Source organism: Pimephales promelas, chromosome 4 (genome assembly GCF_988280905.1).
Source record: "Pimephales promelas chromosome 4, fPimPro1.hap1.1, whole genome shotgun sequence".
In the NCBI taxonomy this organism is placed as follows: domain Eukaryota; kingdom Metazoa; phylum Chordata; class Actinopteri; order Cypriniformes; family Leuciscidae; genus Pimephales; species Pimephales promelas.
The window spans coordinates 33,985,961-34,011,084 of NC_142772.1; the positions used below are offsets into that span (position 1 = coordinate 33,985,961).

Genomic DNA, 25,124 nt, shown 5'->3' on the forward strand with positions numbered 1-25,124 from the left:
GTGACTCAAGAAAGCCAGATAAGTTTTCAAGCTAATGAATAGTTATAACGAGTGCTTACCGTGCTCTTATGTGCGGGTGAGTAGTTGTACCTGTCCTTGGTGCTGAAAACTGACCTGTGCACTCCACGGATTCGCTTCTGAGGGACTGTACGAGAGCGATTTCAACAAAACAGACCTGCAATCAAACACAGCAGAAGGATCTGGTAAAAATCACTCATTAATATTGGACCTTTTTTCTGGGACAGTATCAAAAGGAGTTTTCAAGTCTTTTCCCCCCAGAATTATGATCTGATTTTACCGTTTTGAATCTGCAAATTTTCTCAGCTGCTTCACCAAACAAAAAACAAAAAAGTACAAATGCACATTTGATATTAATTTGACTCGCAATGGAGGTATCAAACGGGTCGAGCTTTGGGATCGAGTCTATTCTTTCTCACAGACCTAGCAGTCCGTGTATGTCCAAGGGGGACTGCGGCGGGTCTCCAGCGGAGTTGAGCCCCCGGTCGGACCTGGACAGCGGCTGCTCGTCGCCCCCCTCCCCGAGACGGACCTCAGTAGAAGCCGCAGTGCAAAGACACGCTCGCGCTCTCGGACTGGACTCTCCGTTACAAATATCCCAGCAGCCGAGAACAGTCACGTCCTCGTTCTTGATCCGAGACATACTAGCGGACTGCAAACCTCTGGCAGCCTGTGCTCCCTATTCCAGCACTGGACAGTTAACACAAGATGCTGAAGACTGTATGGACAAACTTCACAGCAATTCGTCCTCGGACAGTGAATACAGGGGTGAGACACTAAGCTTGCATCTTGCAAAGAAATATTGAAGCTAAATTTCAACTCATAGAAACACAATTCAATTTTATTTTTATTAATATGTTATATTCTTTAGATTATTTTTTGGTTTGCTGTTAAGATTAATTGTCAGCTTTATATATCTAAGAAATCATGTAAACAGTTCTAAGGCTATAAATAAATTATGACGTTTAAAATCAAGATCAAAATTAAGAAAGAGTTTTTTTTAAATAAAAGATCACGAAATAAGTAGCTAAAATAGGCAGCATTGCTGACACCCGTAAAGAAAAATACTTTCGTATTTCGAAAAACACTTGTCCATACTTTCGTTTTTGTTTCTATTGTTCCTCTAACGCAGTTCAATGTAATTCATTGTCAAGGTAAGTTATTTAATGAGAAATTATCTCTGTTTAGGAGGTCACTTTAGTCGAAATTTGTAATGGTTTCAAAACCAAACAATATTTATCTTGTGATAGGCTACAGATACAATCGAAAGGATCTGTGTGCTCTGACTTAGCAATAAAGGTGTCTCTTTTAATGAATTTTGGATTTGACCATCTGATGATAAAATGTGTAAGCTAAAAGCGTCTCATAATAGACTATCAATCCGCATCTGAGAGTCTCAAGTTCTCATTGCAGCTCGATTAAGCTGCTTATTAAGTTATTTTAATGCAATATTACAAAAATATAGGCCTAATATTATCAACAACAACAAAAAAAGTTTTTTGAACTTTGTCAAGTGCTGTTGAAATTAATGTTAAAATAATTAAACATCAGGAATTAAAGAAATTGAGGCAAGGCATGTAGCCTAAAACAAACAGGATTATTAAAAAAAAAAAAAGAAGAAGAAGAAGCGTGTCTGTCAAAATGACAAATGTTGATGGTATTTGTTTTCAGTGAAAGACGAGGCTGATCGCGAAATCTCCAGCAGTAGAGACAGCCCCAGCTCCAGGCTGAAGAAGCCTCGTAAAGCCCGCACTGCGTTCACTGATCACCAGCTGGCGCAGCTCGAGCGCAGCTTCGAGCGTCAGAAGTATCTGAGCGTGCAGGACAGGATGGAGCTGGCAGCATCTCTCAGCCTCACCGACACACAGGTCAAAACATGGTACCAGAACCGCAGGTGAATACAAACTTCTTGTGAAAATCATAGCCTTTTTTATTTTATTTTTTACAGTCTAGCTACAGAAGTAGCTTATTAAAAAAGCTGACTAGTCATAATTTGTAAGCTACTGAAACATTTTAAAAGGTATAAATATTGGCCTAAAAGTTTTATACAAATTTTTTTTTTATATTTTTTAAATATTATTTATAACAATATTATACTGTAAAAGAATTGTTTGTTGGTGTTACTGTTATGCTGTCAAATTAAACCACAACGAGGAGAAAAGTTGTTCACAACTAGGCCTACAACCTCGCACCCCATAAGTCCAACACATTTAGTTATAAATAATAAATTATTGCATCGTGTATCAATAATTTAGCTTCCGAGTAGTAATTAAACAATTGCCAAAATTATTAATTATTTATCAGAAATGGCTCTTTGCTGAGTGACAATTTGACGGATGAGTGTTCAACAGGATACAAGCGCGGATTCATCCTCGACGAACAAAACTTTCCATGAGGCAAATATTTGTTCATATCAATTAACATTCAGAACACTGACTGCATGAATGAAGGCGATGTTATAGTAGCCTATAACCTATTTGTAATATTTTTAATCATGTTGGTTAAGACATTCTGGTTAGGTAAGACATTTGGGTTAGACTTCATTTTAAGGTGTCCGTGTTAGGCCTACATTTAGCCTGTTAAAAATATTTTCATGATTTGTATTGTAACCACGACTTTTTATCTTTTGTCAAATCAACTTTATTTTATTTAACCAATGAATGTGGTTCAAATAGGCAGAACATACTATTTTGAGTTTAAACCAATCTCCTTTGTTGTATTAACTAAACATTTTAAGGCAACAAGGTCACTTTTTAGTTAAGTTAAAGCAACATTTTTTTTTAGTAATAATAATTAGGCCTAACTTGCTACATGTTAGGCTACTAATGATGCATGTAATTATGCGTCATTTTTAATTACAGTAACGTGTAACAATGACACTGTAAAATAAAGTGTAGCCATATACCGACATTTTTATTGGGCTAGCCATTGCTTTAGTAGCAACTTATGTAGCAACTTAGGCTATGCTAAGTAAATTCCTTGCACCTTCATTTGTAAATATTTTAAAATCACGTTTTCCTCGGGTAGGCCTACTTTGCATGACCTGAACAAAACGTTCATTTTCATAATGCCAATTAATATGATAAAGTAAAGACCTAAAATATAGACACCTAGAGGCTTTGTTTTATGGTGTTACTAAATAACACCGTGTTAGTGTCACATGACAAAATGGCTTCCTGCATGTTAGGTTACTCCACACTTTGATCTGGCTTATGTTTTTACAAAAATATTCTATTATTATTATTGTGCTACGAGACGAGAACAATTACATTTTCTCCCCAAGAAGTTCAGCCATTTAGTGAGAATATTTTAAGAAAACACAAACACAATAATGTAGCCTAAATCAATGAAGCCTGTTTGTTTCAAACAGAACGAAGTGGAAACGGCAGACCGCAGTTGGGCTGGAGCTGCTCGCGGAAGCAGGGAATTACTCAGCTCTACAGAGAATGTTCCCATCACCATACTTCTACCCACAAAGTTTGGTCTCTAACCTCGACCCGGGACCAGGGTTGTACCTCTACAGAGGGCCTTCCGTGCCTCCACCACCGGTTCAGCGGCCTCTGGTCCCGAGGATCCTCCTGCACGGTCTTCAGGGCGCCGGAGATCCAGCGTCTCTCTCTGGAGTGATACCGAGACACACGTCGCGATGAACTGATCCAACCTGACAGCAGCTCCAACCTCAGGAACGACAAACAGGGTTGCGCTTGGACAATACCCGTGTACTGAAAATAGTAACGCGCAATAATAGACTTTCCAAATGACTCTGACCAAAAGGCGAATGCTAACTATTTATTAAACTTTAACCTGCGAAAGAAGTTATCAGAAAATTATTTGTTGAGGTTCCATCCCCCCATGAACCACGACCGTGACTGTTTTCTGATGAACTTGCTTTTCCCCTAAGAAATGGGGTGGTTTATTTGCACAAAATTATGACGCAAACTAACCAAAATAAGCATCATAAAATAATTTTAGTCCATTTCAGTGGAACTAGGCAATACTGAAAAACTGTGGATTTTTTTTATCACTCTGTCTAATGTTAAAAATGCATTTTACGAACAAAAATAATAAAACTAAAATGACGGATTAAAAAATGTTGTAGGCCTATAACTGAAATTTGTCATTTGTCACCGCTATTGTGATGGTGGTTGTAGGCTATTGCTGTGCGGCTGTTTTACAAAAAAAAAAAAAAAAAATCAAGTTTCCTCAATGAAATTCACAGATCAACGTAAAACATGGCTCTGCAACCTGCTTAGAGATTTGAATTGTTTTTGTGGAAATAGTGTTGTGGTTATGGGTACTTTTCAACCCCAGTTCAACAGACGCCAAAATACTTTTCTAAATAAAAGACTGATTTTGTCACTTATGACGGGAGTAATTTATTTTCCTTCGATATCATCTTGGTCAAGCAATTATTGTATATTTTTGTGGATATATGATGCATAAAGTGGACTTTAAAAATTAGCAAATATCGAATTTGTAGAAGTGCATGAGCTGCATTGGAACAGAACACCCGACAGCCGTGAACGCAATACAAATGTCCAGTTTCGTGCGCTCATATTGCGAAACGCGAATACCACTTTCTCACACAACAATCTGCATTTACATCCACATTTACGTTTTTAATTAACACAAGCATACAAACTACAGCCAATGAAAACCTTTTGTGAGCCCTCTTCACAGGCGCTTCGTAAAGAGCAGTTGTTCACCCACATCGAAATGAGAGTAACTGAGTAAGTGGTTTGTTGTGTGGGTTTAATTGACCAATAATAATAGGCGTTTCATTATTACAGACCAATCAAATTTTACAAGAGGCTTTTACCGTAATAAAGCGACCGTGAAACGTAATATTCCAGGCAAATTTCTTGCACCGAAGACTCGGCCAAAAGACAGCAGCTGGTGACCGGGCGAGACAGACTCAACGCTTGGACAGCTGGTCAGCGTAAGCCTCCATACATATCCAGTCCTATTTACCTGACCAAGCCGAAATTCAAGCCAGGGAAACGAGCTAAAAAGCTTTTAACAAAGACTATTTTTATGAGTAATTCGTGTAACCTTGTGTACTTCTACAACATGAAAAAGGCATGATCCTGAAAAAACATTGGGTTCAATTCAATTTAGAGTCCAAAATCAAACACATCAAATACAACAAATTTTTATGTAAAATTCAGTCTGTTTTACAACATTTTTATAAAACAGCTTAAGTTGGTATACATCCCATTGCTCAAATACATTTTTATAATAAAATTCAATGAGCAATAAAACATTTCATTTCACTCCAATAGGTGTATTTTACCCTCCGCACCAAAGCTTTTGCATGAGCAGGTTTTCAGACTGCTGCTGACCAGTCGTGCTTTGTTCCAGGTAAAAATCTCACAGTGTAAAAACACCTGTGAGTTCAACCATGAGAATCCACCCGCCACGAAGGCTCTCGGCTCTCGAGCATCTCGGATCTCGCTCCTATATCTTCCACTTCATGCCGATTCCTCGTCCTCTGCTTGACCTTTCTTCTTTTTCCTCTTCTTCATAGACTTGGATTCTCCCTCTATCCCACTGAGATACTCAGAGCGCATTAGGTTTGACACCCGCTCCTTTGATGTGAGTTTCTTGGGAGGCCTGAAAAACATTTAAATGAAGAGAAACAATCACTCGTATTAAAAAGCATTTCCTCTCAAAATCAAAACAAATAAACAGCTCTTGAATTAACACGAACCTGTGCATTGCTCTAAACATTTCAAAAGCATTTCCTGTGAAGAGTGGAGGTAGTTAAGAATCTGGCTGGCTTGAGTCTGCCTGAACAAATTTCCCACTGTCGTCAATAAAAGGCTCGTAGACAGCAGCGGGGGCCTGATGTAAAACTAGTGACTGTTTATCTAATCAATAACTCTGGAGAATGAAGCGGCGCTTTGCCCCCATGGGGCTGCTTAAGGATCCAATACACACACCTACCTCATGGTGACACACGACACGCTCTACCCCCAGGGCTTAGAGCAGCTATGAGACAGCAGTTATTGTTCTTTAGGTCTTTGAGCGCTCTACAGGGACCCCTACAGGCGATAAGGGGGATGTATGCAGACATAAACAATGGTGTATATTATATTTTAGAATGTCACTATACAGTATTTACACTTACAGAAAGACGTGTCATAAATATATGCCTCAACAGCAGTGCTCTATCAGCTAGGTATAACAGCGTTAAAATCAGAAACCCATTTAAGTTCTCAAAGAACGTATAGCGGGAGATCTGCAAGCAAGCCGAGGAACAAAATGGAGTGAAATTAACAAAATAAGTACAAAAGCAGGGCGAGCAGGACGAGGCCGAGGGCTGCGAGAGAGTGGCGGCATTGATAATGAGCGACACCTGCGCAACGGACCAGTCTCGTATCTCTCACGGATGAGCTGAAGCATAAAGGACGAGCGACGACAGTGAAGATTGAGAGAGGCCAGGCCTGGATTTGTGTATTTGTTTTATTATATGTGAGCGCAGTCGTCTGTGAGGGGCTGCTGCCTTTACTTTCGTTTTGTTGTTTGGTTATTTTACGTTATTAAAGTCTTTGAATGCTCGCCAGTTGCCGCCTCCATATTCCTATAACAAACTTCATTACAAATACAATGTCCATAACTAACATCCTCTAAACTATTCAGAATCAGACTAGGAAATGGACCAAATAACAACAAAAAGACAATCCACTGGGACGTCCCTACACACAAGGTTCCCAATTCCTATACATTCTGACCAATGAGTCTCAATGATTTGTCCATGACTTCATCAGTTATTTATTTGCTCTATTTTATAAGTATTTTCTACTTTTGTATTTACTAATTGTAATTTTAGCAAAATTAAAAAAAAGCAAACATATGCTCTACCGGTCGAAAGTTTGGAGCCAGTAAGATGGTTGCATTAAATTGATCAAAAGTGACAGCAAATACTACAAAAAATATAGCACACAACCACTTTCATTATTGATAATTAATATTTCTAGAGCAGAAAATCAGTATATTAGAATGAGACACTGAAAACTGGAGAAGTGATGCTAATGAAGCTTTGACCATCATAGGAATAAATAACATTTTTAAAGTTATTAAAATAGTCATTTCTAAATTGTAAGAATATTTCACAATATTACAGTTTTATATAAAGTAAAAGCAGCCTTGCCTAGATAGCAGTCATTGGACCATATTATATAAAATATGAGCAAATAAAATATATTAACTAGTATACACACAAACTAGAAAAATAGAATTAAACCCTCAGGAGGATTGATGTGTGTGTATTTTTGGTTGCCTGTAATCGCCTCTCTTCTGTGTATCAAGGGTCTTTGTTGTTCAGTCACAAGTCCATAAGTGTGTGTGTGTGTGTGTGTGTGTTTATATTGGTGTGATTTGCTCATTAGAGAAATCTTGTCTGGACATGGACAGTGTATACCACAGCCAGCTGTAATGAAGTCTCTCCTGACAGGACGGCTAGACTCGACTGAGACCGTAAGGCACAGCGCAGCACAACACAGCAATGTCACACACATGCACACAATTAGGCTGGGAATGGTAAATGTTAATAGGGCCAAAGCACTGACCAGTTAAGTTGCATCGAGAGTGATGCCTGGTTAATATAGATGTCAGCTGTCAGCTACGATGGCTGATAAGTTCATTACGGGTGTTGTCTGTTGTCTGGGCAGTGGAGAAAGAGTGTGAGATGCGTTTGGGCTGCTCTGGGGGCAGCTCCTGTGGGACTGACCTATTGTCCTGCTCCATGGGATTCATTCACAGGTCCTGCTGCAGGTCACCCTGCCAATTACTAGTGGTTAGACACAAGCTTCTCCCTATAGTGTCTGAGCCAGCATGTGGCACAAGTCAAAACTCAGCACTACCATAAACAAGTGCACATGTACAAATGAAGCCATACAACAACGGCTTCATATAAAATTGTGAAATTACAATATGGATGAAATAAGCAGGGCTTAATTGAGAGAGTGTGTGTGTGTTGACAAATTAAAGAACCGCTTGATAAACATGTTCTTAACAGTCACTGCTGTTTATTGTGATGACAGGACGTTTCGTTTCAGTTTAGTTAAACTACTAAGTAGTCTACTAACTTTTGTAGCTGATTAAATATAAATGTGTGCCATGTTTGGACCTCATAAATGAAATAACCAATAATATTTGTTGTTTTTATCATATTAAAATAAATATTTAAAAACCATATTTCCCATCGTTTATATACAATAAACCATATTTGAATTTATAAATGCTCAATTATTAAACAATCTTATTCATATTCATCAGTATCAATTCTAATAACATTCAGATATGTAGTTACATAAATGGAATAACGGTTTTCTAATTGTATTATTGGTTATTTGGAGTATGTCTCCTTACTTGCACGTTGTCAATGTCACATGAACAACATGTCAATAACCTAGCTTAGGCCTCAAGATTCTAAAGTAAAGTATATCACCGAAAGAGTTTCCAGTTTTTTTTATTTATTGAACATACCTGATAAATGACTGGTGGTTCAGTGAGAGAGCCAGCTGTGAAATCAGTAACGGCTCTGAAAGATTCACTGACACTGATGGAGTGAGTCTGACTTCAAACGGCCCACGAGCGGAGCAAGCGAGTTTGGAGCCATTTTGTGAATTTTGAGTCATTTATTCATGATTTGGACATTGTAATTCATGCTGTGTTTGCAGTTGTGTAAAGGAAACTCTGGTGCACGGTCGAATGAAATTTTCGTTAAATACTTTCCTGGCTGTCTTGATTTTAAAATTACTATGTTTTTTTTCTTCTTCAAAATATTAAATAATAGCCTAAAAACCTGAAGGATTTTTACCCTAATAGTTTTACATACTGAGAATTTTCACAGTGCCCTTCCGCAACAGAATAAATTTTTCTGTAAAGAACGACTACAGACATCCCAAGTCTCCCGGAAGTTCCGGGAGTCTCCCGCATATTGATAGCGTCTCCCTGATGCCCGCAAATTAGTTAAAATCTCCCGGAAACTAGAGCGAGACATACTGCGCGCATAACATACATAGCGCGCTGCGCATGCACTGTACAGGGGGAGAGACCGAGTGTGCCTCGCGAACACGAAAGTTAGCCCTCCCTCCCACCCACGATCCTGTTATCGAAATATACCTCCCGGAAATGAATTCTTGCAGGTTGGGATGTCTGCGACTATTGGGACTGTTTTCCAATTAAATACAATGGTGCTACTAAATAAAATTTTAATGCGTCACTAACCTTTGAGTTAAGCAACTTTAACATCAGTTTTACCAAACTGTACCTGACACCCCCTTCACAGCACAGAGACAGCACGCAGGGGCTTTTGAGCCTTCATCTCAAAGGCACACCGAAGAACAGAAGGTGGGATGAAAGACAGGGAAGTAAAATGCAGTAGAATACACTGACAAGAACAAAAATGACAGTTTTGGTCTGACAAGAGAACTGTGATCATTGCATGCTCGGGTCAGCAATGAAATGCACGCTAAACCCTAAAGGAGAGCTCTCTATGTGAATACTCTTTATTTAAAGTCCCCCTGTGGTGAAAATCACATTTTTAATGTCGTTTATAAGTCTATATGGTGTTTTAGATATGCTTTAAGACAAACCATGTGCAAATTCATGTAAACACCATTGCTGATCATTTTATTTTTCAAGCTGCATTGAACCAAGGACAGTCTCAAAAAAGTGGTTTGAAATCGCTGGTGTTTCTACCTTGTAACCAATCACTTCAACGAGTGGATCTTTGAGCTGGTGTGAGTGAGTGGAGGTGGGGCTCATTTGCATATTCATAGAACTGCATACTAAATGAGGCAAGGGTGTAGAGTTACATTCCAGCTATTTTAAGGCATGAAGAATTTGTTTCCCAGAAAACTTTTAAATATGTAATTTTGGTGCTCATAGAGTTCATAGTTTTAAGGGATACAATTACTAACTACAGGGGGACTTTAAACATACACAAAAGCACACGGATTTAGATAGACTCCCTCCTCACTATGTGACAGTATTGACGTTCGGGATGGTATTTGGCTCTGGCTCAAGTTTAATTAAGTGTCCTGAGGAGAACCTGACCACACACGGATGCACAAAGGAAGGCCTTACGACAGATACACGCTCGAAGGCTAGTCCGGACATGGCCTTTGCTAACCAGACCCCACGCTTGCAGCACCACATTCAATCCTATGGGAAATGACCACTAATAACCCTGCAGTGTCAAGCATGAGCAAAACCTCATATTAATGCCTAACAACCATACTGTGTACTGGCCATATCATCGGTACATAGTCCTCATCTCACCATCACATTCACAAATTACACCTACTTACACCAAAGACTGCTATCAGATTAAGTAAATCAGACCTGAATATATTATGCATTGAAAGCAACAAAATAAGCCCTTTATAAAGGATGTCATATTCAATATGTTTTGGAAATAACATTGCAAAGGCATCACATCATAAAGGAAGTCGAGGGAAAACGAGAGGGGCGAGCGTATCAAAGGTGAAAGGTAAAACGTACAGCTGGTAAAGGCAGGACTTGACTAGTCCTCTTTGACCCTGAAGAGCTCTGCTACAGTGAAAGGCTTGCAGCTGCCAAGAGTGTGTGTGTGTGTGTGAGCTGTGGGCTTTTCTCCAGCGCAGCCGTGCTGGAAATTTTCAGAGCAGCCTTTACAGGACACTTACAGTAAAACATTATCCTACAAAATGGCTCGAAGGCATTTCTCTTCTCTTTTCTTTAAGAAGTGACACTAGAAAAGTGGGTGAATGTTATAGCCAAAAAAGATATTGGTGGTTTCTCATGGGCTGTGTTTTGCTTAACACAAGCTTTATAGTCTTGCTAAAAAACTACTGGTGCTTCGATGCCTTGTCGATATTAAAATAAATAAATTCAACAATGTCTACAGACTCAGAATTCTCATTTTGATTTGCAAGAAGCAGATCAAGCATGTTTGTTTGTTGTTTATTCATTTAAAAAGACTGAGGACTAGGCCAGTGACGGGGTTGATAATGAGCGACACCTACGGGTCTCGTATCTCTAACGGACGAGCGGAAGCATAAAGTAGGAGCGACGACAGTGAAGATCGAGAGTTAATTTGTTTTTTCTTGTTTTATTGTATGTGACAGCAGTCGTCCGTGAGGGGCTGCTGTCTTTTACTTTCGTTTTGTTTATTTATATTTTATTTATTAAAGTTGTTAAATGTTTGCCGGTTCCCGTCTCCTTCACACAACATTTAACCTCCTTACAAGGACATTACTTGAAAAAAGCTAATACCTACACTATATATAAGTTAAATAATGAGCTATTTTCCCTATTCTATATATAATTATGCACTTTTTGCCTGAAATAGGATACACTAATGTTCAAAAGTTTGAGGTCAGCAAGATTTTTTTTTTCCTTTTTCACCAAGGCTGCATTAATTTGATAAAAAAAAAATAGAGCAAAAAATAGTAATATTGTAAAAGAAGAAACTCAAAATTACAATTAATCACAATTAGAATAACAATTAAAAATATTTGTTTTTTATTTTAATAACTTTTAAAATGGAATTTATTCCTGTAATGTCAAAGCTGAATTTTGAGCATCATTACTTCAGCGTTCAGTGTCACATGATCCTTCAGAAATCATTCTAATATGCTGATTTGGTGCTCAGGAAACATTTATTATTATCAATTATAATACTATAATACTTATAATAATAATACTATTATCAATGCTGAAGACAGTTGTACTGCTTAATGTTTTTGTAGAAACCTTGATTTTTTTCTCTCCCAGGATTCTTTGATGAACAATGTTCAGATGAAAGGCATGCATTTAAAAAAAGAAATCTTTGTAACATTAAATGTGTCTTTACTGTAAACTTTGATCAATTTGATGCATCGTTGGTGGAAGTATTAATTTTGATAAAAGTATATTTTTGTACTGACCCCTACATGACATTTGAGTTACACAACACCTCCCTTTAATTTATAATCCATGTACATTTATAAGTGAAATAACACAATGAAAAAAAAAAGACTGTTAAAGAGCTCACAAATATGAAATATTATGTGGGAAAAATGTGAAAATGTAACAGAAGCACAGAACACGGCTAAATTTATCTAAAAGAAGAACTAGATCATATTATGGGGCAGCGCAAACTGTTTGACAGATTCATAAATTACTGTCCGATTTCTAAAAACTTGCAGTACCTCTTTGCTTTGTCTTTGCCCTTCTTGGAGTCTTTGCTGTTGGTAGGATTAGTGGTTATGGAGCTGGCCAGCCCCTGGGGTGCGTCCCTCAGGCCAAAGCTCTTAGCAGCGTGGCCCAGGTGCAGGTTGCGGATGTGGAAGATGTGTTTCAGACTGGAGGGGTATGTGGTGTATGCTCTTAGGAAAGACTGCAGTGCTACAGGACCCAAATAAAAAGGGGGCATTTAGAACACATGTAGCAGACATTTCCAAGCACTTAAATGGTTTTAATTGCAATAAAGGACTCATTTTAACACCAATTTAGACCCTGTGTACACCTGGTATTAAGATAAGTTTCGGTCGATCGGATCATAAGTGGATGATGCTAAATGGAGGTGTAAATGCAGGTGCAGGGTCTATAACTTTTTGAGCTTGTCCACTTTCGACCAGTTTGATCAGATTGCTTTCATAGTGTAAATGCTCATGCGGTCGAAACAGAAACCACGGGCCGCCTACTCTCCTCCTACTGACCTAATGCGTAAACATTATGGGAAGTGCTCTAGCCAGACAGGATTTAAACTTTGTTAGCTGAAGACCCAAGTTTGGTTTGAAGATGAAAAATGTATCAAACACAATGTTCTCTCACCATTCCTGATTCCTAACACACGCTCACTGTGTTCGGCATGGTCTTGTAGCTGTCAGAGCAGAAACTAAAGCTGCTGATCTCTGTATGTTATTCGGTAGTGTCTCCAGTCGCAATAATATGTAAATTCCATGAGCTTATTTCATCCGGGGGAAAAAAACACCATACATAGTACTTGTGATCCGTTCGACCAAAACGCATCTTAAAAACAGGGCCTTGAGGCTAATCAATTATTAATTACATTATTATTTTTTTAAATTTTGTTCATAAATAAAACATTTTTATTTAAAGGTGCTATATGTATTTCTAGCGGCCTCTATCGGTGATGTTTCAGATTGCAACCAATTTTTACAAGAGCGCTTGTACTCCTGATTGATAGTCCACACTGAGACTTTCAACAAACCGGGGAAAGCATCACACAACATGCTGGAAACTCATGTAAACACCCACTGCAACGTTACAATAATAGACTACTTTTATCAGCTTGACGTTGGACTAATGTCCCATGCTCGTACCATGATAGCATTACATTTGTGTTGTTATCTATTATAAGCCATTTCACTAACTATTCGTGTATCTTCCACAATCAGCAATGTCAACATAGGTGAATGTGTAATATGATAACGAAAACGGTTAGTGAACTAGACTGAACAGTTTCAGTTTAACAGTAAGATCGTAGGAAGTAACATTACTGTACTGAACGTGTCTGGAAATTTTCTGAAAATATTATAAATAATATGATAGTAGTGGGATGAGTGATGTTTGACAGTAGATCTAGTACATAAAATAACATTTACATCCTAAAGCACCTACTTTTTGTTATCCTGGAACAGTCTTTTGTATTCACTTCATGTCTCATATGTTGTAGTTTACCTTGCTATTTCTTTACAGTTTACCATTATTTCAGCATATCTAAAAACTTGTAATTTATCACAATAGGGGATCATTTTAGAAGAAATATTACATATAGCACCTTTAATATTTTATTGTTGTTATATTATTATTATTAAAACATTTAATTGTTCATTTTATTAAAAACAAATCACAATTGCAAGGAAAAGGAAAATTATTGATGAATAATAATGATATAGAGGTTAAATCATTGTCAAAAATTGTACATTTCTTCTAGGTAATGAAATGTAGCTGGGCTGCAAAGCTGTAGAACAAAATATCAGTTTAACACAATAACCCTGCATGATAATTAGTTTTTCATCTTACCGCTCTTCGCTGTTTGCAGAGACTCATTATTGGCATGAACATAATTCTCAAAGTCAGTCTGTAAAACGGTGGCTCTCTCTCGCACCTCCTGCTCAAAAGCAGCGCCTGATCTCTGCAGTCGTGTACAAAGAGGCACACATCAAAGATAAACAACAGAAATCAGTGAGAAAAAAAAAAAATCACATTTTATTACATTAAAAGCCAATAAAAAAAAACAAGAGCAGCATAAATGTGTTTGGTTACACACACTAATGACATCGCCCCTCCCCATCAATGACCTTTGACCATCAAATGAGACTGCTAACAAGGGGGGTGGCAAGGGTGAGGATTACAACCAGCTGATTGGTGCTGGGAGGGAAAAGGACATTAAATCAGGATTAAGACTGACTGAGCGCTGGCAGAAACATTCGCTCATTGTTGTCAGAAGGCTCTCATTGTCAAGAGAGGGGGGAAAAAAAAGAGTAAAAGAGAAAGCCATTCTTCACTCACAGCTGTTCTCTAGAAATGCATTTTCAATAACGTGATCTTCAACCAAGTTAGGAAAGTAATACTAGTTTTGCAATCAAACTAGTCAACATTGACTCATTGAGTCTGACAAGGTTTAGATGTCAGAAGTTACCTTACTGTCCCATTTCCCTCTGCCTTTGAAGCGCTCATCCTTCATCAAAGTGGCCAAGATGTCCACCATCTTCATCTCTGACAAACTGAGGGAGAGAGAAGCCAAAATGTTTATGTGCATATTATAAAATAACATTTATCAATGAGGGAAAATAATTGCACCAACATATTCCAAACTGTGAGTTTCCTAGTTTATATAGTTCAGCTCAACATATTGAGCTTTTCTAATGCTACCAAACTCCTCCCGCTCATTCTTTAGTACTGTAAAGCGAGCCAAATATGATAGTGCTTGTGCCAGCAGAACAGATTCATTCTGCTCACATGCAGAGAGACTGAGAGTGTGTTTTCTCTCCAGTGCCGAGATCAGCATAGAGTCATCAGTCCAGCTCTTGACTGTTATATAGTGGGCTTTGGAACAGAGACAAGACCACGTGTGACCATCTTTTATCACAATGTCAGGGACTGTACACATCAGACAGGACCTGGCCCCACAGTCCCCAACTGCTGTGTCGGAGTTCATCGAAAATGGTCAGTAAATCTGATTTAGCAGAGACCCCAGTCAGCACACCTGATGTTGTGATTGGCCAGCACATCCACAAAAGCCGCCTCAGAGGGGGTGAGGAAGAGCAGGCTGCTGCCCTGAGCTCCAATTCGTGCCGTCCGGCCCACGCGATGAACATACTCTACAGCGGAAACGGGAGGGTTGTACTGCAAAAAAAAAAAAAAAAAAAAGATATTCATTTAAAAAAAAGCTGAATTAAGTTTCAATTCTAGTAATGTTTGTTTGTTTTTAACGCCATGCCAGCTTCGGTGGCTATTTTCATGGTGAGAAATTCTAGTAACAAAACTGTTTAAATAGTTTGTTGTACACTGGTGATTATGCAAATGACAGAATTTTACACATGAAGAAACTAACCTGTATAATCCACGTAACCTGAGGCAGATCCAATCCACGTGCTGCCACATCCTAGAGGGAAAGTAAACAACAAACACACATTGAGATATTAATCTAATTGTATATTTAACCATAAACTCGAAGCATCTTGTTAGCCTAAAAAAAAACTCTATAGGGAAATGTGGAACCAGTGTTATTAACTAAACTATTGAATAAAAATCACTTAATTGAAATATAGTTAAAGTTAAAAACAAATATTAGATAAAAAAAAACATACAAAAATTGTGATTCGCTCTACTGAATTTACTGTATTAAAGCCCCTATACTGTGACGTCATTTAGAATAAAATCAGGCAAAAACAAAGTTAATTTGGTGTTCATTTTAGGATTTTCAAACACCTTGCTAAAGTGAAGTTCGCTCTGGCTGGTAAACACCTACAAACTACCATTGGTCTGTGGTGATTATGTAGTACAGTAGGTAGGTGTGCTCTGGTCTTTGATATGGAAATCTTATCCGGTTCGTTTTTTTTGTTCAGTCCATCATAGTAAAAACATGAACACACTGGAGAGCTGCTTTATAGTAAAAAGTAACTGAAGATGTAATTTAAACTGAAAGAGACGCCTCTTTTGAACATTACTCATTCTTATCTCCAACACTCAACCTCAACTAGCCTAAACCCTAAAGAGTCTATAGCTCTAGAGCTGATACAGATGGAGCCAACACAATGCCCTGCCAGGCTGTCAGCAGGAATATGAGCAGTCATTTACTTCAGGAGCCTTTCTGCAAAGTGACAAGATGGAGGAAAAGGAGATGGATGGAGGGAGATGCACACACCTGCACTTAAAACTGTAGTATATCAAATAACTGATTATATCTGCATTATATCAATGCATGAAATACCCCTTTTCCACCAAGGCAGAGCTGGTGCTGGTTCGGAGCCAGAGCTTAGTTTCAACTCGGTTCTGTTTTTCGAACCCCAAAGCACCAGCTCCGAACCAGTAAAAGTGGTTCTTAAAGGGATACTCCACTTTTTTTTTGGAAATTGACTCATTTTACAACTACCCCATAGGTAAACAGTTGAGTTTTACCATTTTCGAATCCATATTTTAGAAGAATATCAGTAACCAGACAGTTTCTGGTCCCATTGACTTCCATAGTAGGAAAAAAATATACTATGGAAGTCAATGAGACCAGAAACTGTCTGGTTACTGATATTCTTCTAAAATATCAGAAAATCGCCTGAATGGATTCAAAAATGGTAAACCCAACTGTTTAACTCTGGGGGAGTTGGAAAATGAGCCAATTTCCAAAAAAAGTGGAGTATCCCTTTAAGTTGCACCAAATCATTGCTGGTCTAGAAGTAAGAACTGCTTACGTCAGCGGCTGGGGTTGGGTTACCGTGACCAACAAGATGAATAGAAAATTGTGACCGTCATTTTTTAAATAGCAGCTAATCATGCAAATAGCAGCTCGATTGTAATCTCCGTTAATGCTTAAGTTACGGCGAGCTGCACGAACGTGCTGGATTCGCCGTGTTTGGATACCAATGTTGGTTTGCAAAGCCATGAGCATAAATAGTTACGCAACAACCGCCATTGTTTATGGAAGGCTTGTTCGAGATGCGTCGGAGCAGTGTGGACTGATCGGAGCTGCGGGAATGTTTGGAGAGTTTATGACTCCTGCTTTTGAATCGAATCTTTTTCTAATGTTTTTTCGAATCGCTCTCGCAGTTCGAGATTCAGAGTGCCGAACCATTTGGAACAAACCTGGTGTGTTTGTGTGCGCCGCGTTAGCGTTGCTAGGCAACATGAGATGTATACAGTGACGTAAGATCTGGCTCTGGGATGGCTCTCTAGCCTGTGGAAAGGCAAACCGGTTCTTTGAAAGCTCATCAGTCGAACCAACTCCGAACCAGCACAAGATCTAGCTCTGAACCAGCACCTGGTTCTTGTTGGTGGAAAAGAGGTAAAAGAGGGATAATTGTAGGATTGCAGATGTCACAAAGAAAGAAAGGCAGTTAGATGTGTGGAGGGAATAATAATAATAAGTATTCCTAGAAACTATGCAGGTTGGTCCTCAAGTATGCACACACCTCGTTAGGAATCACTGCATAGATTGCAGTCAATATCAGTTACCATACAAATGGCATGAAACTAAATGACTTACCGTACACAGTAGAATTCCAGTTTTACACTTAGAGAACTCCTGGTACATCTCAGTGCGTTCCTGAAGGGAGAAAAACAGACAAGTTAAAAAGAAAAAAAAAGTGTATAAAAGAGAAACACTTGAGCTTAATTTGTTGTATGAGACATTATCACAACAAAATAAGTATCTGCACTTGTATCAGAACAAAAGATGAGATGGAAACACAGAAAATAGCCCAACTTAAAATGGGATGTCCGAGAGACCCACTCTTTTTCAGCATGGAGCACAATCTGTTGTGTGCTGGAACAGCTGCCCATCTCCTGCAGTTCGTCTCATCGGAGGAGACGTCCAGAGCTCAGTCTGTGCTGTCCCATTACCAAACCCATCCATAACACTCTACAGGCCAGCACCACACCCAGACCTGCTCTCCCATACATCTGACCAAGAGACTCCCGAGTCCTCTGCACTATCAGTGCCATATGGGCAACCTACGGCAGCTCCATTTGTGTGGGGGTGAGGGTGCAGGCTGGACAGTGGCAGGATGCAGTTCCCCTGACACTGCCACAGGGCACCGACTGTGGCTGTTGCCTGAACGCCAGCTGACAGAGTGCCAGCAGACCCCTCTGTTCAACCAGACCATGATGGTTTAACCCAGTGTCATATGCTGCTAGTGCTTCTTGATACTTTTAAGAGATATTGTCATTTAAAAGAAAAAGAAAAGAAAATCTGAATATTTAATTGCTAACGCAATAACAAAACTTAGCCAATATACTGTCCAAGCAATGCTACTACTAGCCTTCTATGTATAAAAATGCAAAATAATTTATTTTGTATTTAAACATTAAATATAAAAACTGTTTGGAGGTTTTCAGAATGACCAAGACTCTTTCAATTGTTCTTGATTTATGGATGATAAAAAAAAATCAATTTCTACCCAATTACATATTTTAGAGCTTTGCATAACTAGAAACAAGTTTATTCATTATAAAAATGTACATTCATTTAAGATTTTATTACTTTGCCAGGCTAAATATCACACTTTGAAAATTCACTGATATTTTCAAGTTTTTCTTGACCGTAGGGACCCTGATTTATTCACAGAAAACTAAAAATACTTTCTACTGACATACATTAAAGAGAATATATTATGGAAAATAGTACCTACTCTCCCGTTCAAAATTTCTATTTCAAATAAATGCTGTTCCTTTAAACTTTCTACTCAAAGAAACCTGATAAAACATGCATATTTTCACAAAAATATTGAGCAGCACAACTGTTTTCAGCATTATTAATAACAATAATAATAAGAAGAAAGATTTATGGATCAGCAAATCAGCATATCAGAATGATTTTTGAAGAATAGTGAAGAAATAAAAAAAAACTGAAATGAAAGATAATTTCATTTATAATTTCACATGCAAAACGGTTAGTCACTTATAATAACTAATTATTTACATACGCAAAGTGAAGAGTTAAAGACAAAGGAGCAAAAACCGTCCTATGCGGGAGTTAATGGTCTAATACACTAGGGTGAGGAAGAGGATTAGCATCTTTAAAACCCATAGCTGTTTTCTGGATTGGCACATGTCTCACCTCCTGTCTCATGTTGCCGTGGAGCCTGTAGAAGTTGAGGTATGAGGTACGTTTGCTTGATGCGGTGTTGGGATTCTCACAGAGGACTGCAGTGAAGAGAGTGAGCAGGAACTCTACTGCCTCACAGCTGGATATGAAAACGATCAACTTCTGCCGCTGCTCAAACTATGCACATAAACACAGCAATATACACAAGTCCAGTGTCAGCAAGGTATGTGCAATGTTACGACCAAATGACTTTCTTGGTTACTGTAAACTCTAGCAGTAATAATTGGTTATCGATTAAAATAGCTGAGAATTAAAAGACATGTTGGTAATTACACAAACACTACTGTTCAAATGCTTTGGGTCAGCAAGATAAAAAAAGAATACTTTCAATGAGCAAAGATTTGAGATTGATTTAAATTGATAAAGAGAGAGTAAAGATATTTATGATGTTAAAAAGATTTGTATTTCAACAAAATGCTGTTATTTTTTAACTTTCTATTCATCAAAGAATCCTGTAAAAAGTTTCCAAAAACATTAAGCAATATCAATATTTTTAATATAAATGAGAAAGGATTCTTGAGGATCAAATCAGCATATTAGTGTAAATGGACTGCATTTATACAGCGTTTTCACAGACCCAATGGCCACCAAATCGCTTTACACATTGCCTCACATTCACCCATTCACACACTGACAGCAGTGTCAGCCATGCAAGGCGCAAGAGTAATATCTGAAGGATCATGTGACACTGAAGACTGGAGTATTCTGTATTTTTGATCAGACAAATGCAGCCTTGTTTATCATAAGAGACTTCTTTGAAAAACATAAACAGTATTGTATATTAGTAGGTAGGTAGCATAGTTTCTTTAATGTCTTGTCAGCATCTTAACGGCAAAAACGGAGTTGCAAAAATACAAAAGTTGCATAAAACAGCAATTAAATGATACAAGATGTTTTACTTTTAAATATGTAGTGTATATCAGAAGGACAAATAACTATATATAAAGGGATCATCTAAAACAGCTCCAGCTTTCTTCAAAACTTTGGCAGATTATAAAACGTTTGAATGATTCACATTAGTCAAACTGAAATGACACGAGGTGATCTACAGCATAACACACAATGCACTCAGTGTTAATAACTGGGTTTTAACATATGGTGTGTTCTACCTTGCATTTGGTCAGAATAAAGGCCGCCAAACAGACCAGGTGGAGTTTGCTGGGCACCACCACCACATGCTGCTGCAGTCTCTCAGGAACCGCGTAACTGTCTGACAGAGCCTGAGGGGTCGCCTGGGGACACGCTTCAACTGTCTCCCCACTCCCCTCTGACACATGGATACTCACAGGATCCTTCATACTGATACTGGCTAATCGGGACAGTCCTGGAAAAGCAGAGAACAGGGTCAAAGTACATACATAGGTTGTCACCAAAAATGCTTTTGTGATCAAAAAAGTTGTAAGAGTAAGACGTCTTTGTGAGCTAGTGCTGCTTAAAACTAAAGGGTGCTCTAAGAGGCTCAAAAACGTTCAGTTTTCATTGGGATAAAGAGCCTGTTTTCTCACGCCAAGCAGAGAGAGACTGGACCTGAGACACAACAACTCCTGTCAGCTTCCAGTCTGCTTCCACTAGAGTAAAGTAAGTATGGTACCTCCTACAGTCTAAAATGAGCCAGACACACTCTCTCATTATGTGACCGTGTTAGCGAGTGGACGCTGAGCTTACCCTCGGTGAGTGTGGCCGAAAGCAGCACATTCTGTCTGGCGAGTCCAGTGGCGTTCAGAGCATTCAGAATCAGAGTCAGATCTTTCTCAAAGCCCAAATCCAGAGTCCTTCAGTACAGAACACATATAATGGTAAAGTCCACATCATACAGATACACCTGCAAAATAGGCTGCAAGAACTAATCGATACAATTAGGGATGCATGAAAATGAAAATTCGGAGAAAAATGTATAGCCAATTATCCAAATAAAGCGTAGTGGGGAGCGGACCAGTGAACTTGTTTAATTAAAGCACATAATGTCATTCTCGGTTCAAATCAGCACACACACTGACCTGTCGGCTTCATCCAGAATGAGCCAGTGCACAGCACTGAAAGCTATACTAAGTGTGTTCTTGATGTGGTCCACAAGTCGGCCTGGGGTCGAGATCAGAATATTAATGCCCTTCCTCAGTCTGAAGTCAAGACAGAGACAAGCGCAGACTGAAGTGACATTGCAGAATGAAATACACACTACCGTTCAAAAGTTTTGTTGTTAATCTTTTTAAAACAAGTCTCTTATGCTCACCATTAAGGATGGGCATCCAAAATATAAGTTTGTGTTTACATAATATATGTGTGTGTAGTGTGTATAATTAATTTGTATATATAAATACCCACACACGCATGTATATATTTAAGAAAAATGTGTTATTAATATATCAAATATTTATATATAATATTAATTGTGAATAAATATATATAAAATATATACATGCACATATTTCTTAAATGTATACATGCATGTGTGGGTATTTATATATACAAATTACTTATACACACTACACACACATATATTATGTAAACACAAAGTTTTATTTTGGATGTGATTAATCGTTTCCATCCCTACTCACTATGCCTGCATTTATTTGATCAAAAACACAGCAGAAATAGTACGATTGTGAAATATTATTACAATTTGAATAATCCGTTTTCTGTTTTAATATATTAAAAAATGTAATGTTAAGAATCACGTGACACTGAAGACTGGAGTAATGGCTGCCGAAATGTCAAAGCTGAAATTTCAGCATCATTACTTCAGTCTTGATGATCTTTCAGAAATCATTCTAATATGATGACATGCTATTCAAGAAACATTTCTTATTATCAAGGACTCAGGATTATTTCATGAATAGACAGAGAAATATAAATATTTTGTAACAAACATAAATGTTTTTGCTGTCACTTTTGACCAATTCACTGCATATTTACTGACTAAAATTATTAATTTATTTTAAAAAGACAGATTGTATTTTCAGTAAAGTTGAAATCTATTGCCTGAAAATGCATTCATAATAATGATATAATGAACTCTGTGTGTTTGTGTTTTTTTTTTAACCTGGCTTTTTCTGCTTTCCTTTTTTCTCCTCCCATCAGAACTCCTGGCACAATCCAGGTGAAAGGCTGAAAGGAATAAATACATTGATTTGATTTACGTCAACTCAATTACGTCAATACAGCATATTCATTTAGCAGAAATACAAATTCTCACTTTTAGAAGCTTCTGAAACATCTGAAAGCTCTGCAGGGCAAGCTGAGGGACAACCAGAGACAGATTCATGTTGGAAGGCAATAAAAAAGGGCATATAACAAGAGGAAATAAATAAGTGTTCATCCGCAAGACAAATCACAAAATGTTGGTTGTTTTGGATTAATTAATACACTACCTCTCTGGTTGGGACAATGACAACAGCTAAAGGCCCATCTGATCTCTGAAAAAGTACATTAAGCTTAATTTATAATCTAAAAGTTGTTGTACATGACTACAAATACATTATTAATAGTGTATTAATAGTAATTAATAGTAATGCAATTAATAGTGCATTTTATTGGTAACATTTTTAAGTAAATCTGACTCAAAAATAATTTTACCATTTTATTTGAAAGTATGCTATATTGTGTAACTTTCATGTTTTTCTAGTATTGTACGTTATGTGTGTAATGTACAATGTTGAATGTATGACTGCTATGAATATCCCCAATTTCAAAAATAGACAAATGTTAATTTTAGCCAACTATAATAAAACATAAATTAAGAATGATTATGTGATCAGTCAGTAAAGTCCTGACGTTGAGTGTGCTGTTTTTTAAACATTCATTGACTCGCCTTCACTTTAGGTTGCATCGCTTGTAAGAACTGAACCACTGGGATTCCATATGCCAATGTTTTTCCTGTACAAGACAATAATCACATATTTTAAAACTATTTTCTGTTTTTTTGTTCTTCTTAATCTGCATCATCTAACTTAAACCCTTTTGTGATTACTATTTTTTTACAGCGCCAAGAAATAACACAACTGTCGAGTTAATACTGCATGTAGGATTCTTGTAAATAGCATGAATCATGAACTGATCTTTCAACAATACATTTATGACATTCTTGGAGTATTAACATGAAAGAAGCCAGAAATCCCACCTGATCCAGTCTGTGAGCGCACGACTGCATCTTTACCAGACATCAGCACTGGTATGGTTTGTTTCTGGACACTGGACACACAGATGAAAATGAGAAAAATGACAAGAGGCAGAGGAGGACAACACAACGTTGAGATGAAGCTTCAGTACCTCGTCATACTGGTCACATTCAACACCTTATGGAGCGTTGCCACCTGTGAAATTGTTTAGATGAGAAGAAGGTATAAGACTAAAGATAGGATAAGCATTTCAGTTGAGAGATTTGTTTGTTGAGAGAGATATTGAGGTTTGTTCTTACCAGATGAGGATGTAGATTTAGTTCTTCAAAAGTGTTGCTGGTGAAGACTTTCTCCTTTACTAGATTTACAGCAGGACTGGAAGGAGAAAAAAAATGGCATGGAAAGGTCAATTTTGAGAAAGACCTGAGTCCATTCACACAAGCTAAAAGGCGTTGTATCTACCTGAGGACATCAGGGATCTCTGGGTTGTTTCTGAAGAGAGACGATGTCTTGATAAATGGTCTGCCATGGTCTCCATGCTCTTCGGGAGCTTTCTTTGGAAATGTTTTCACCTTTGATGGCGACTTTGCTGCAGTGATTTCACTCTGGTCTCCGTTCTCCTCTGTGTCTCTATTACTCCTCCGAGAGGGGCTTTTGGGGGTTTGCAGCTTTTGCTTATGTGTGTGCTGTTGACCAGTTTGATTAATCTTCCTCTGTTTGGAGGCGTTGCTCTCTTGGGGCTCAAAGACAGCCTTCCTCTTTGATTCTTGCTTTTTCTGTAACATCAATACAGACAGTACAGCACTTCACAATAAGGCTGTAAAGAAACGTGTGTGTTTCTTTTCAGAAACTGTATTGTCAGAACTTGTGAAAATGAAAACAAGGTGCAGGACTGACTCACCTGTGCCCATTTCTCTGCTGATGTCAGATGACTTCGATCTGTTTTTCTGTGAAACGTTACGGGATCTGAGGATATGTTGAGCATTAGCATGTCCTCAGCCATGTCAGTAAGTTAAGCAGGATACTTTTTTTTAAGACGTGGTGTAACGTTAGTACCTAAATAACTATTCTAAATCCTCACTGATACCCGACTTCTTACAAAATGCTAAATGGAGAATTATCTTTCGTTTGAATAGCAGAGATATCAGTTCCAAGCTAAACGCGAGTGACGTTAACTTGTAAACACTAAATAACAGAACATAAACAGCAGTACATCTACAGAGTAAAGTTTCACACGTGTTTACCACCGTCCACACAACCTGAAGAGATTTCCGGGTAGTGACGTTACCAAAATAAAAGTCCCACTGCATTACGCAGGTTAAAGCCTAAAGCAATGTTTTCAAATAGTTGATTTGTCCATCACACTATTTGATGCCTTTCACATAAGCTGCTGGTTTTCAAACTTTTTTTTAAAGAATAGAAATAAATAATTAACCACAAGAGCTGTTTTCTTAAACTAAAATTTTGTTAAATTTGTTTTGATTAATAAATTCTCAGAAAAACTTTTTTTTTTTAAATAAACGTTGTTCAGGAACAATTCATATATATATATATATATATATATATATATATATATATATATATATATATATTTCAAATATTCGGTTTACACATTGTCTATTTTAGCATTTTCATATAACTTTATTATAAAAAAAATAAATAAATAAAAA

The 25,124-nt window shown here is 37.8% G+C and overlaps 3 protein-coding genes across 5 annotated transcripts in view; 1 reads left to right on the forward strand and 2 right to left on the reverse strand.

Annotated features, from left to right (window-relative positions):
• The window catches only part of LOC120470286 (uncharacterized), a 32,701-nt gene extending 29,143 nt beyond the window's left edge, over positions 1–3,558 (reverse strand). The window contains exons 1-2 of one of the 3 annotated variants that reach the window (XM_089130317.1): positions 3,534–3,558; positions 60–175 (exon numbers count right to left, since the gene is read on the reverse strand). The gene's annotated coding sequence lies outside the window, so the exon portion shown is untranslated. The remainder of the gene's footprint in view (positions 1–59; positions 176–3,533) is intronic. The other 2 variants (XM_089130316.1, XM_039659805.2) reach the window with 2 other exon arrangements.
• Positions 150–4,381, forward strand: barhl1a (BarH like homeobox 1a). The gene is made up of 3 exons (XM_039659802.2): positions 150–786; positions 1,690–1,912; positions 3,389–4,381. The coding sequence occupies exons 1-3, from the start codon at positions 387–389 to the stop codon at positions 3,666–3,668; spliced, it is 903 nt and encodes a 300-aa protein (XP_039515736.1). The 5' UTR covers positions 150–386; the 3' UTR covers positions 3,669–4,381.
• A 773-nt stretch (positions 4,382–5,154) lies between these two features.
• Positions 5,155–24,736, reverse strand: ddx31 (DEAD-box helicase 31). Its single transcript, XM_039659799.2, has 20 exons — positions 24,356–24,736; positions 23,917–24,230; positions 23,754–23,829; positions 23,606–23,649; positions 23,457–23,527; positions 23,148–23,212; positions 22,708–22,752; positions 22,533–22,574; positions 22,380–22,444; positions 21,337–21,456; positions 21,005–21,111; positions 20,449–20,663; positions 19,292–19,456; positions 17,720–17,779; positions 15,575–15,625; positions 15,227–15,366; positions 14,660–14,744; positions 14,041–14,152; positions 12,201–12,396; positions 5,155–5,631 (listed from the first exon to the last, which is right to left on the reverse strand). Exons 1-20 carry the CDS (start codon positions 24,455–24,457, stop codon positions 5,490–5,492), a joined length of 2,217 nt encoding a protein of 738 aa, XP_039515733.1. The 5' UTR covers positions 24,458–24,736; the 3' UTR covers positions 5,155–5,489.
• Positions 24,737–25,124: the final 388 nt, after the last annotated feature.

Bases quoted from the DNA above. Each gene is read 5' to 3' on its own strand.
- barhl1a (XM_039659802.2), top strand. From the start codon at position 387: ATGGAGGTATCAAACGGGTCGAGCTTTGGGATCGAGTCTATTCTTTCT. The intron at 787-1,689 runs GTGAGACACTAA...ATTTGTTTTCAG, and splicing joins CTCGGACAGTGAATACAGGG to TGAAAGACGAGGCTGATCGC. The intron at 1,913-3,388 runs GTGAATACAAAC...TGTTTCAAACAG, and splicing joins ACATGGTACCAGAACCGCAG to AACGAAGTGGAAACGGCAGA.
- ddx31 (XM_039659799.2), bottom strand. From the start codon at position 24,457: ATGGCTGAGGACATGCTAATGCTCAACATATCCTCAGATCCCGTAACG. The intron at 23,528-23,605 runs GTACTGAAGCTT...CTGTGTGTCCAG, and splicing joins AATGTGACCAGTATGACGAG to TGTCCAGAAACAAACCATAC. The intron at 15,367-15,574 runs GTTAGTTTCTTC...TTTTTTTTGCAG, and splicing joins AGGTTACGTGGATTATACAG to TACAACCCTCCCGTTTCCGC.